At 37.7% G+C, this 14,783-nt stretch overlaps 1 protein-coding gene across 2 annotated transcripts in view; it reads right to left on the bottom strand.

The window, feature by feature from the left end:
- Positions 1-5,076: 5,076 nt before the first annotated feature.
- gabra2a (gamma-aminobutyric acid type A receptor subunit alpha2a) overlaps positions 5,077-14,783 on the bottom strand; it is a 103,592-nt gene continuing 93,885 nt past the window's right edge. For both annotated transcript variants that reach the window (XM_042341694.1, XM_042341689.1), the window contains 2 exons: positions 7,877-8,079; positions 5,077-5,594 (listed from right to left, as the gene is read on the bottom strand). In XM_042341694.1, the coding sequence (XP_042197628.1) occupies positions 5,283-5,594; positions 7,877-8,079 (515 nt within the window). In that variant the 3' untranslated portion in view covers positions 5,077-5,282. The remainder of the gene's footprint in view (positions 5,595-7,876; positions 8,080-14,783) is intronic.

A 14,783-nucleotide genomic window follows, 5' to 3' on the forward strand; every position in this document is an offset into this window, starting at 1 on the left:
GTAATATGGTCAGGTAGATTGTATCCTGTACTTTCGTCTCAGATAATTGAGTGTCAATCAAAATTAAATATCTTAAAAATAAGTAACAGCAATTAATCATCCCAAAAGCTTAGGTCATCTATGTGAGTAGCTTTGAATTTTGCATTATATAATTTTACATTAAAAAATCAAGATACTGAAATATCAGAAACAAGCACAGTATCTAGATTTTTTCTGATATTTAGAAAAAATAATTTGAAGCAATCATTTATTTAAGAATTGAAAACATTTTATAAGGTGTCCTGGCTTTCCACTTGAAGTTGTTTTACATGGCAACCCTTGATCTACTGTGTTCTACAGATTCGTTCTCTATACTCCTGTGTTTCCTCTGCCTATTCCAGCTCAATCACGTTTTATAGATTGGTACATCCAAAACCACTTCAGCTGCTCCACCTCTTTCCCCTGATATTTCTAGCACACATGTCTTCATACATTTTTGATTCAAGCTTCGGTGGAAGCCAGCTTTGAATTTATTACCTTTTCGTAAGAAACTCCAACTCATAAAAAGTCAAGGTAATAATTGCTTTCAGTCACTGCTGGCAAATTAGTGATCCTTGTTAGAAAAGAGAACACAGGATTCTCTCAATTTAGTTATTATGAAATTGAATGGTGCTTAATTTGCATGGAATCAAAACAGGAGCGTATCTCATTCCTTTACCCTTCAGACTGTAAATTCTTTGGCCATTTCTGGAGGGAGAAAATAAATGAATTACCTCCATTGTCGGTAGAACACAAACTTGTCTCGCATGAAGTAGGGAAGAAAGCAACAAATAGTTTCTGCCGCAGATCCATGAAGATCTCAGTCGCTTTTGGTTGGTTACATTTTAATTATATCTTGCACAAGTCACTTTCACAAACTTCAACAGACTGAGAGGCAGACGTTAATATATCTTTTACACATCTCTGTACAAACATAATTTGTTCCACCTGCTGACATTTTAATTTCTGTTACAAAAGATAAACCATTCGAGATACACGTAGCAGCAATAGTGAGCCTGAAAATGTGTATAATTTATTTAGAAATGTGTATTTCTGGGTTAGAGTCAGGTGATTGGATATCACTCATGTCAGAGCAATGCCAATATTAATTATTGAACAATGTTATACTTCTTTTCATTCATTATTGCTACTGAGCCAACATGCAACATAGCAACCCAGTCAGAATCATACAGCAATTCACATTCATTATTGGATAAGACAACAGGCTAGGTCTGTTTTGTCAACAGCATGAACAGTATTCCAAGTATGTAAATACAATTATGCTTGAAAGCAATAGGAATATCACTGATAATTATGTATTTTTTCTGGAACTGTAAGCTGTGAAGGTTGAAGTTATCAAGCTAAATTTCATTAATGACTAATGTAATATATCTCTGTTGCACAACGCAATTTATTAATGGAAGAGCAAGATTTACAAAAGGACCACACCACTCCAATTGTAATCGGGATACTTTGACAGGTCAATTTCCACGTTTGCAGGTAATGAACTACACAGAGATGGTGGTATCAGAAAAAGCATGCAGCTCAATTGGCTGAATATTAGAATGGCACATTTTTGCCTTTCCTAAAAGCTTGGATTGGATTCCCTCATAATCCTTTTTCCAATCAAAATGTATAGCATTACCTTAGCCTTTCTTTCTACCCCAATGATCTAAAATCTGGAACTATCTTTGTTGTCATTTGGTAAACAAAATTGTTTTACTATTGTTTCATTATTATAATAATGCTCCAGCTGTGCTGTCACCGGTGTTTTACAGTGTTTCAGTGATGCTCGTCCAATATTACAGGAGAATCTTATTGATTGCCAACATACTAATCTTTTTTGTTGCATCTTTATAGTGGAATTTGCATTCTGTTTGTTATTGGAATGCCTATACTATTCCACAGCAACACTTTAAATATTAATCTGTAAGATTTAAACAGATTATATTTCCCTGTTCAGATATTTTTAAACCTTAGACCTGCCAGCAGGTCCATGGACACTCCCGCCTCTCTGGGTCAGTACATTTTCTGAGTTGTACATTTTCAACTCACATAATGTCATGTGGAGAAAATACTGGATTGTAGTAAAGATACTCAAGCACCAGAACCACCTCATAATAAATCCTGTGAAGTGCCTTGAGATGTCCTCCTGACATTAAAGGTACTATACCAAATGTAAACATTATTATTGTTTTATTACAATAAAGGTTAACCCCAAAAGCAAAAATAAATGCAAATCATCATAAGATTATCAAACATAAAACCTTTAAAAACATTAGACATGCTTATTCTACCATCCATTTATTCCTTCTATTTCTATTCTTCCCTATTCTACCTTGAAAATTTAATCCTGACTTTCTTTTTAACTGTTTTTCTACCTATTTTATGCTAGCCTTTTTATTTATTCCTGCAACATTTCCATCTTTGACATCTGTCACTTATCTTTCTCTTTCTTCCTTCCTGGTCCCATCATCCATTTTGAAAAGTGGTAGGAACTTTATATTTAAGTGACTTTATATTTTACTGATGGCTCAGAATTAGCCTGATGAGTAATATTTACAGGCAATAAAAAACAAATGATAGAAGACTAATAGGGAAATCCTGTTTATGGCTTTGACTCAGTCAAGTTAAAAGTGGAAATCAGGAACTTCTGCGAGTCACACTTGTCTGCAACTGGGATTGGAAAAGTAAACCCAGAGCAATTTACTTTTAAATGCATTAAGCCAGTAGAGCAAGAGGACATATGATTAGAGTTCCAAAGGGCAATTTTGGGACAGGAATCAGGGCATTTTTCTTTACTCAGAAAGTAACTAATAATTGGAACAGGTTGCCAAGAAAGGTGGTTGAGGCCAGGACACTGGACTCATTTAAAAAGCAGCTTTCAGTTGTGATGGAAGGACAGTAGGGTGGGTATTTTGGAGGGATGAGTTCAGATATACTGAAGGGCCTTCTTCAATCAAAACAATCTTGTGAATATGGAGTTGATGTAAGACTCAATAATTATATATTCATTATTTTGTGTAGGACAAATGATCATAACCTTATATTTCATAAAGTTTAATCATTTGACTGAGGAAAATCTAAAGAAACACCAGAATTCAGTCTTTCTTTTGTTTCCTATAATCAACAAAATCTCTGTTTCGATGTACAACAACCTTCTTTAATCTTGGCAAAAGGACCTTGGAAGATACTTAGGAAACATGGATATTAAGGGATATGGAGAAAAGGTGGGGAATTAAAAGATCTGTCATGATCTAATAAATAATTGAATTTCATCATGAACAATTGAATAAAATAATAATTAATTGTGTTATGATTCTACTTCTACTTTTCAATCATAAGCTTTATCTGTGCAATCATAAATGGTTAAAATTGCAGTGTTCCTAAACACATTCCATACCTTATTTGAGGAATGCTGTTAAAGGGAGTTTTGAAGTATCACCTTCCCTGATCTGAATAACAGAATAACATCTGTGTCCAAAACCCACCGAAAAGGCTCAGAGCCGGTCTTTCCTGTTTTGTTAATATCAAAGTGGAAGCAAGAGTTAGGCCAGTAATCCATCAAATTTATGGATTTCATATTGTGACCTGTCAAAGATGTTTTACACAATAAACTAAATCAATAATCTGTAAAGTGACACCTGAAAGGCCACTGCCACTTGCACAACAGTGGCTTCGCTAAATGGGAAACCATGATAGTAGCTCCCACCATTTTCAGATGGCTTTGGCTCATCATTATTTAGAACTCTAGGAGGGGGAGGTGTTATTTCAGGACACATTTTAACAATGTTGATCCACTAGAGATTGGAAGATATTTATGAATACCTAAATTCTGACCCCAAAGTTGCAAATTCAATAATTAGTGGGGATCCTAGCATTTGTTTGAATATTTTGGATAAAGAGATTATCTTAAAAACTGAGCTACTTGTGATTTCTGGCACCATCTCTCACTTGGTGAATGAAGTGACCTTCACTTACAATTGGAAGTGTATTTCTCTTATAAAAGTGTGCAGCCACAACCAGACATCTTACATAATACTAGGAGCTGGTTTCCTTAATTAAAGTGCAGTTCCCCAAATTTATATTCATGGATAGTCTTTTTATTCTACAAAAAAATATTACTTTTAAAGAAGGAAATATATATAAAACACAGCTTTGAATTAATGTTTCCTTTATTGTAGGCTTCACGGTTCTATAGTTTTAAAATTGTTTTAGTGGACAAGCTGGATTTCCAAACTGTTTATGTACTAATTGAGGCAGTCTTTCTGCACATTGTATGATGCCATTGTTGGATTAGTCGCAAGATGCACCTTGTGACTTCAGCACCAGTATCATCATGCAAATCACACGCATTGTATTTTACAGAAAAAACAAAGTGGCAGCAGTAAGCATACATAAAAGAAGTACAATAAATTAAACATTAAAGTTGTGTTATCAGTATTTTTAAAGAAGCCAATGGAGTGAAATTAGGCTGGTCTGTAAAGTTACTGGCTTACCCTGTGCTAAGCGTTATTCAAACAAGGTTTGTAACTTTACTGGTTAGTGGATGTTCACTTCCACCCTCACTCCTGCTGACTTATTTAAACATTATGAGGATGATACTTTGATCATTGTACCAAACTTGGTGAGCAAACCCATCTTACTGTCCACCAGGTGATACATTTAACAACCAGTAGACCCATTCACCCACAAAGTTTTGTTCATTTACCAATGATCATCCTCTTAGGATCTCTCAGTATATAAGAAAAGTGTGTCTTTTTACAATTCAACATTTTTCACCCAAACCAAGTAAATTGTTTACTAGACTGAAGAAATTAAAAGTCACTAAGTACTACTTTTAACCATTGACACATTTGTATTACATATGGTCTTACAATAAAAAAGAAATGAGAAGCGTGTAACTTATTTGTTTAGTTCAACCAATAAGTGCTAACATATGAACTCCTTTGATTTTAGGTATCTATTTTATAAAACCTTGTAAACAGCGGTAGTGCACAAGCCACATAAACGTACGCACTGAAATCTGACATTTTGCATCTCAACTCATTTCATCCCTTTTAAGATCCTTACTATCTTGTTCTAAATTGATCTTTCTTTCATTTCGCATCTTGAATCGTTTTATAAATGAGGACTTTTTTCGTGTGCGAATCATGTCAAAATAAAGGCTTGTTTTATAAACATACCAAAGTACATAGATCAGCAATTACCAGTTGTATTTGGCATCATCACCTTTTAGAAATTCTACACTGCCTTAAAATGTATTAATGGTTATTATCTGGCATCATCGCTTGAATAACAGGGTCTCTGTTTAAATAGGTGGCCCAGTACACTAAATTGAAAGTTCCAAATAAAACAGGAAACATTATCCTTGACATTCTGTCAATTTTGCTTTCACTGTTAAATGTTTTCTTAGCGTCCTGTGGTTTGGACTCTGGTTTGGCGTCTTTTGGTTCTGCAGTTGCACTCTTTGCAATTGTTGGCAGAACTGAGTCCTTGGTGATATTAGGTGCATAATTGGCAACTGCCACTGCGTAAGCATTATTTTTCTTCATAATAGAAGCTTTTTCTTTTTTCTGTAAAGTAAAAGCAAATGAGATTGGTGATTTGGTTGTTTCATGTTTGTTCATTACAGCAAAGAATAATAATAATCCTTATGTTTGATACAGTGGCTTTCACTTTGGGATGATTGCCTATAAGCGCTTCCCAGGTTACAGTGCAAAGTGTAGTGATTGTGTGTTTTATTGGCCAACACAGTATAGATGATCCAAATGGAATTGAATGCTCTTCATGATATTGAATGAGGGATGGTTCTAAATAGTGGTTTGAAATTGAAATAATTTCTTAACAAGATTCCTTCATTATAAATCCAAGTTGTTTAAATGATACAATTATATCCGGCTAAAGCGATAGATCTCCCCTCTAATGTGATCTTCTCTGCAAATGAGCTCCTATAGGTTGACTGGAGTTCTAATGTAATTTCTTGTTAAGAAATCTGTTAAACAGTACCCTGAATTATACTCAAAGATTAGAAAAGAGAGGTTCACATTAATATGGCCCTTTCAATCTTTCCACAAATATCAACTTCAAAATTTGTAATACTTGTGCTGACAAGCTAGTCTGTTATCAACAATGCATTGAAATACTGTGGATCCACCTGGCTCAGGACCCGGGCTATCAAGACTGTCACGAGTTGGTCAATAAATATCCAATAACATGTACATAAGTCATTTATATTACCATTGTCATTTCATGTTGCTTAGTACAAACAACAATACTGTGAGATACATGAAAGATTATTTCTGTAATACAACCTTCTAAAAGAAATGATCCTTGCATTTGATACAGCATCTATAACATCAAGAACATTTTAAAGTGCTTCACAATGTTTCGGTAAAGTGTTGTGACTGTGCATTTCCAGATAAACTCAGCAGCTAATTTGCCTGCTGCAATATCCCACAAATAGCCCTGAAGTGAATGGCCAATTTTATCTGGGGGATTGTTGGTCAGCACACCATGAGAAACTCCCTTTTTTAAATATTTAACATCAACTTGAACAGGTAGATAGGACCTTGGTTTAATGTCTGATTGGAAGATGGCACCTCTGACAATGTAGTGATTCCCCAGCACTGTATTAGCTCATTGGAGTGTCAGCATAGATTACAAACTCAGTCATGGATAGAATATTAACTACATCTAAACAATCTGGCATGTGGAAGCACAGGTATTCAGTCCAAGCATTCAGAAATATATTTATCACTCTTATCACTCCCTGGGAAGATGGCCTTCCACTTGACCATTTCAACTTTTAGGATCAGCTAGTCATTTCAGTCGTTGTTTACCACAATTTAACAAACACTTCATGTGATAATAATAACTGGTAACCCCATATCAACCTGTCTGCTCCCTCTGCTAAGCATGCTCCGGTCTGCTCCACGTCCCCCGCCCGGCCCGCTCCACCATTGGCAGTCGGGACTTCAGCTTCTCTACCCTTTGGAACTCCATCCCACAGTCCCTTCACCTGCTCCCTCCCTTGTCTCCTTCAAAGCACATCTCAAAACCCTCCTCTTCATCTGCGCATTTGGTCACCCTCCTATCGCTATCCTCCTACTCCTACCCTCCCTGCCTGCACCCACTCTAATTCCAACCCCCTGCTCGGATCCAAATTTCAGACTGATATAGCGCCTTTCATGTCGGGAGGATGTTGCAAGGTCCAGTGCCTTGCAACATCCTCCCGACATGAAAGGCGCTATACAAACGTAATTTGTTGTTGTTATAATACTTTCATTTAATTTAGTGCCTTATCACTTTGAAACATATCAAAGCGTTTCACACAATTAATTACTTTGAAATGTAACCTAGTTCATTAGGCAAAGGTAGCAGCTAATCTGCGCTCACAATATCCCACAAACAGCAGTGCAATGAAAGCTGAATTAGTTTTATTTTAGGGGTAAATTCTGTTGAGGGAGGAACATTGACTGGGTCACCAGATGTCCCTGCCCTTTGATGTAAGGACTTTGATTTAACTCTCATCCAAAGGATTGCACATCCAGCAATGAAAGGCTCTCTCAGTATTGCATACCGGTACATTTCTGTGGAATGGAACATTGCCTTGATTAGTTTGAATCAAACCAATGATAAGTAAGGTACTGAGTATTGTTATTTTAATCCTCATTAAAATAAATATATGCATATGAAATACTTTTTAAACAGACTGAGAACATATTTCCAAAAATCGTATGTTAACCTTTGCTCTTTATCTGAAATACCTTTTATTAAATTTACCTAATTTATGAATGTTATTGTGTGGTATTCGTAGCCAAGCTTTGCGTTAAGTCTGTAAACAAGGAAAACTTACCTTTTCGTTCACGACACTTTTCCCATCCCAAGCCCAACCTCGTTTTGTAAAATAATTTACTGTGGCAAATTCTATCAGTGCAGAGAACACAAAGGCGTAGCACACAGCAATAAACCAGTCCATGGCAGTGGCATATGCAACTTTAGGGAGGGAGTTTCGGGCACTGATACTCAGAGTTGTCATTGTAAGCACTGTCGTCACCCCTAGAAGAGGACAGAAAAAGGTTCATTTATAATTTTCACCAATAAATAAAACAACATAAAATAGTAAAGTATTGCAATATATACAAACATATTATTAACATAGATTTGCACGATATAGATTAGAAGCCAAAATAATAATCATTTACACAATTAGTGAGTTGAATTGAGTGATATTTCTAAGTGGCATTTCTCGACAAATTTCTTAATAAAAATGGGCAATTATCACATTTCTAAAACATCTAAGGTCTGAAATTTCACTCTTATTTTGTCTGTAAGATCAGTATGTGTGCTAGAATTTATTTTGACCCTAAACTGTGGAAAATTCTTACATTCAGTCAGAAACTGAATTTTAAAAAACGTGTAAAACTGGCTTACAAATTAAGACTGAATTTAATTTTTTTCCATAATTCTACATGATCTTAAACTTTAGATACCCAGATCCGAAGATGAAAGGAGAGGTTGGGATGAAGAGCTAATTGCTGTGAGGTCAAACGCTCCATTTCAAGATCGAATACAGGTTAACACGCTTTTTTAAAAAAAAGACTGATACTCTTACACCTATTCACAATGGGCCTGACACTCCAAAGCATCTCAGCACTTTATTTTCAAAATTAAATGGTTGATCCTCTATCCCTGAGTGGCAATGACCTGTCTAATTTTAATGCACTGTGTTGCGTCATTTCCTTCTCACTGAAACTTCAGTATGTCAATGATCTTGTTAATATTTCTTTGGCATGATGCAATAGTGACTCAGTGTTTCACTGAATCACATTGTGCGCTGGTGTCAGAACTTATCTACTAAAATAAATAGAATTGAGCCCTATCATAGTCATAGATTCTCAAGAAAGGCAGATGTCAGAGTGTTCCCTTTGCTTTTCAGATCATGAGTAGTTTGTTTTCCATACTCACTGGGACTTCTTAATGTGGCAGTATGATGCACTGAGACATCGGTTGTTTCATTGGGCACTGGTCTAAAACAAGACCCAATTGTAAATAATAGAGTACTCAGTCAATGTGGAAGCTGACATATTAATGACAGAGCCCAGTCTAGATGTCTCAGCAGCAGTATTTCTTTTCTGCAGCCTGATCAACGAAAAACACTGCTCAGAGAATCCAAACACGTTGTGTAATAGCTTCCTAATTCACAAGACACTACAATCACCTGCAGCTTGCAGGAGGTCTAAAATATATGCTTTGAAAAGGAAATCAACGATAAGAATGAGACTATTGCTAAATTACAGAGTATAACAAACAACTATTAAAATTCCCTTTGTTTGTGATATATGTCCCTATGCATCTGCAGAGTAAATTGCAACAAAACCCCTAGTGTGAATTAAGTTTGTTGGCACTGTTTCTGACTCCTGGCAGCTCTTTGAGAAGGCTTTTCTGTAGCCCATCCCATTGTTCTGCTCCAGTGTGATGCCAATCAATTTGACCATGCTCATAAACTGCCCCTGAAAATAAGCTGATTGATTCCATTAAGCTTTTTTTAATATCATTAAAGACCTGGTCATGTAACCTCTTCAAACAACCTTCAAAAATGAAACACCAGTTACTGTAATTCTGAACATATCTTGCTAGCTGCTATGTCACCCTCCTTCTCCCTCTGCCCTCCACCCAGAAGGCGTTTAAACTGTTGACATGTGACAAGCAGAAGGTATACAAAATGAAGTGTACGAAATGTCAATGATGAGGCATACAAAACATTTACAGACTGAGGAAGTAGGACCCACACCCCACTCCCCACCTCCACTGTTAACTTGTCAGTATTGTTATACACATGCCATTGAATAGCAGATTGGAAAGATACTCACTGTCAACCATAAAGAACAGCTTGCTGCTCATAGCATGAGCTGTCTCACTAAAAACACCCCATGCACCTAAAGGTCAATCACATTACAACACTAATGTTATTCAACACAAAAAACACACACAGCTTCTAACTTCCATTGACCCAGAAACCAAATACTAAGAACCAGTCATTACTCCACACATGTCATTTTCTACAATACTATCATCCCTCGTGCATGCGTTTGTCACCTCCCGCTTAGATTACTGAAATGCACTCTTCGCCGGTCTCTCCACTGTTCAAAAGATTCAGCTCATTCAGAACTCTGCTGCCTGCATACTATCCCACGCATAACTGCATACCCACAGGTCACCAGTTCTGGCCAGAACTCCACTGGCTTCCCATCATCGAACCGATCGACTTCAAGATCCTCACACTCGTGTTCAAATCCCTTCACTCTCTGGCACCTCCCTATCTCTCCGACCTCCTCACTCCCCAATCCATCACCCGGCACCTCTGCTCAACTGGCACCGGTCTCCTGCTCATCCCTCGCACCCTCCACCCCACCATTGGAGGTTGCGCTTTCAGCCACTACACCCCGAAACTCTGGAACACTCTCCCTCAATCCCTCCGCCTTGCCCCCTCTCTACCCTTTTTCAAGTCCTGCTTGAAAACTTTCCTCCTCAACTGTGCTTACGACCACCTCCCCGCCCCCCACCCCTCCCCCACCACCCCACCCGGCTCGGAGTCAACACTGTTAAGCACTCGCTCTGAGACGCTACCCTGTGTTGAATGTGCTATATAAGTGCAAGTTGTTGTTATTGTTATCCACTGTTTATGGCTTCCCTCTCCTCCCAGCAGGATTGAAAGTTCACAGAAAACTCCAGATAGGAAGCAATAGTGCTTAACTTTCAATCTTGAAGGTTTATTTCTACTTGTCTCTCTCTAAACATTTGCAGAGTCTTTGGTACTAATGGTATCTGTCTTACATTCTATATCACTCAATGTGAGTGAAACCAATGTATAATTATAGTGATTATAGAGGGCCCATACTCCCTGGCAAAAGCGAAAACTGTACAATTGCTGGTATAGTGATGGGTTTCCACATGTGTCAGGCACCAGGCTGAGTAAAAGATAAAGGTCAGAAGATCTTCTTCCAGAGGGTTGCCAAGGTATGGAATGGTTATATGCATATGCATACAAAATACACAGTCATTATACTTTACAGTAAAATCCTGTGAAGTGCTTTGAGACGTTACGTGAAAGCTTCTATATCTAATGCAAAGATTATTATTATTTTCTGGGAGCAAAAAACATGAAAATATAGGCCAAATGGCCTCCATTTGTCATATATTTCTTTGGTACCTGTGTGACAAGTCTGCAGAGGAAAGACAAAGCTTAGAAACTGACCTTTCTGAATTGTATGAAGGGACGCATTCTTTGGTTTAATTATGCTGAGTATGTTTTGAATACCTCTATTTTGAAGAGTCAGAATTCCGAGAGAGAGAGAGAGAGAATAAGTTGATTATTCTTCGTTCTGAATTTCTGAAGCCAGGGTATTGTCGGAGGCATATGTGGTTTACTCCATCCTGTGCCTGTGCGAGACATTCTGACAGCCAGTCAAACAAAAATCTGTTTACATCCCAGAATGTTCCACTGTTATTTCACATTATTGCTTGCCTTGGAAAATCAAACTATAACCATAAGCTCCTGACATACATAACTATAAAAAACAGTTGCAATGTGCACTTGGAACAGCTCAGGAAGTTGATTTGTGTACACCAAAAGTATAGATTTGATATTTTGTGAGAAAGAGCAGATAATGGGTCTGAAAGAACTGTTACTCAGGAAAGTGACAGCTCACTGGTTTAAAAAGTACTTCATACATAAACTGAGTGTCAAGCAAAGGAACCCAAGAGATATAACTGACCGGTGAGACAATGGCTATCTTATGTTGGAGCTGAGGTCTTAAACGTGATATACATGGGATTTCCTTACAAAAAATTGCACAGAAACAGAATTTGGCTCATCCAGTCCATACCACTTTTTATGCTTCACATGAGTTCAATGGAGACACAAGCTATGTCAAGAAACACTTTTTCTGGCTACAAAACAACAGCTTGCATTTATATAGCATGCAGGAGCACTGCACAAAGGAGGGGCTGGATGCCGAGCAATAGAGAAGGGGAAGGGAAGGTGACCATACATGCAGTCGAAGAGGTAGGTCTTGTGTTGGGAATTAAAAGTAGACAAGAAGTGGCGAGGTCAGCGATTGAGTAAGGGAATTCCAGAGGTTAGGGACCCAGTGTCAGGCAAACTACCGCTTTCCTGAGGAAACTACCGCTTTCTCTGTTTTGAACCCCATAAACTCAGTCGGTATAAGCATTGGCTAGAGTGACCTAAGCCATACAGAACAAGAGGTCCCAGATTGCTTCCTGGCTGAGTGTGATGATCTTTGGCAAGACACGAGAAGGAAACTACAACTGGCCTTAAGAATCCTGAAGTAAGAAGGGAAACAAATTATTTTGCTGTGCAGTCAGGGGTTTTCTGCTCGACAATCCATTTGTGTGGAAGTCAGATGAGGGCAGGGCTCTGATAGTGATAACCCTACTGTTGAAAATCTAACTAACCCTCACCATACAGACTACCATATAAGAAACAGATGCTGGAGGTGTTTAATCCCTGTGGAATCATATCTAGATGCGAAGATAAGAGAGCAAAATAAAAAGATAAAGCAGACATGAATCGCTCAAGCAACTAAAAGCTGCTGAAGCTGCAATAATAATAATCCTTGCATTTGATATAACACCTTATCATGTCATTAAGATGTCTAAAAAAAACTTCACAGGATTTGACTGTGAAGTATAGACACTATTTATTTGTAGGTAAACATGGCAGCCAATTTGTGCACAGTAATGTTTCTAAGTGACCAATCTGGGAGAGTGTTGGCCAGGACACAGGGAGAAACTCCCATCTCTTTTCAAATGGTACCTTGGGATCTTTAATGTCCATCTGATCAGACAGATGGTATCTTGGATTAACATCTCATTCAAAAGGCGACACCTCCAACAATGTGTCACACCCCCAGGATACACTGGAGTCTTAGCCTAGACTGGGAGTTCAGAATCCTGACTTGCAACCTGAGCCCACAGTTTTTTGACTCAGAGCCGAGAATGCTATCTATTGAGCCAGGGTGACAACAACAACAACAAATTACATTTGTATAGTGCGTTTCACATCAGGAGGACATCCCACAATTGTAAACGAATGGGATTGGAGGAAGAGACACAGATGGTTCAATTGTTCTGGGTTGTTCAGCAAAGTTACTGGTATTGTTCCTCAAACTAGTGTGCGGATGTGCAATTTAGATGTAATTTGTCCTCTAACTTAAAGTATTCCTTACGTAAGACATCTGCCACCAAATGAAAGCAATGATTCAAGCATCAAATATTGCAAAATAATTCAATAAATAGCATGGGTAACAATTGGTCAAGATCTTCACTAAAAGGATGAGAAATCAAGTGTCCAATAATTCATGTCTAATAACTGATGACACTGCACCAAAACTTGAAAGGTCTGACTCTAAAATGTTGTTTTGCAGATACTAGAAACTGTGGAAATTACAATACAATACAGCCAAGCATAAAGCTGTTGTTACATCAGGAAATACCAATGCTGATAGCTCTGATGCTGGTTAGATATATAAAGCTTTGAAAAATCTATTTATACTCGAATCAGAAGTCGATCTTACAGGAGAACCCGATGGAATTTAAAATTCAATATTCGCAAAATGGATTTGTTGTGTGAAGCTCCAGAGAGTAATAGAACGTCATGAAGCTCAGGCGGCTGAACAACTGCAGTGTCATCCACCAAGAACAGCCTGTGAAATTGTGCCTGGTGCTGTGCAATTATTCAAGATAAAGACTACAGACTGCAGCATTAACAAAACAGTCCTACACCCTCTAACATTAAGATTTGTATTGAATAAAGAAGCATGCTGAGTAAAAGGGCCTCTTGCAAAATATCCCTAATGTGGACGACTAAAGCCATTAAATATAAATTGGAATCCTCACTTTATCAGCACTAAAAGATTGCATCTGAAGTGTTAATCTATTTTCCTTTGCAAATAATAATTCTATAGTACCTTTTATGTTGAGAGGCCATCTCAAAGCAATTCATAGAATTTTGCTTTAACGTGTAGTGACTGTATTTTGAAGGCGAAGACGGCAGCCAATTTGTGCACAGCAATGTCCCACAAACAGTTATGATATAATGACAATGTTTTAATCTATGGGATTGTTGGATAGGTTACTAAGAGAATATCTATCTTCTTTCTAGTAGTGCAGACTAAATTTCTATAATGTTCACTTGAACAGGGAGATGCGATATTGGTTTAACATTTCATCTAAAGGACAGCAAATACTTATAGCCCACATACAACACTAGAGTGTCAGTCTTTGAACTCAATGTGAATTCAGTCCCAACAACGGGCTTGAAACCCTAACCTTCTATCTTCAAGGTAAGAGTGCTACCAATTGAATCGGGTTAATACTGAATTACAATTCAAGTTTCAGTCTCACTTCTGGTCAAACAAAGTGCTAGGGTGAGACCAAGCAAGACTTTTTGGTTCATCAATGGAACTGAATTTTATTGTACATTGAGACATAAAGTGATGTGGTGTGGAAATAGGCTATTTGGACCATCCAGTCTGTACCAGTGTTTATATTCCATATGAGCCTCCACCCATCCTAATAGCCTGTCTCCCATATCCCTCTATTTCCTTCTCCCTCATGTATGCATCAAGTTTTCTCTTGAATACATTAATGCTTTCTTCTCCAACCAGAGCATCTGGCAGTGGTTCCACATACCCACCACCTTCTGTGTAAAGAGGTGCTTGTGTTCTATTCTAAATTAT

The sequence above is a fragment of the Callorhinchus milii genome, unplaced genomic scaffold, assembly GCF_018977255.1.
Source record: "Callorhinchus milii isolate IMCB2004 unplaced genomic scaffold, IMCB_Cmil_1.0 Scaffold1, whole genome shotgun sequence".
Classification (NCBI taxonomy): Eukaryota; Metazoa; Chordata; class Chondrichthyes; order Chimaeriformes; family Callorhinchidae; genus Callorhinchus; species Callorhinchus milii.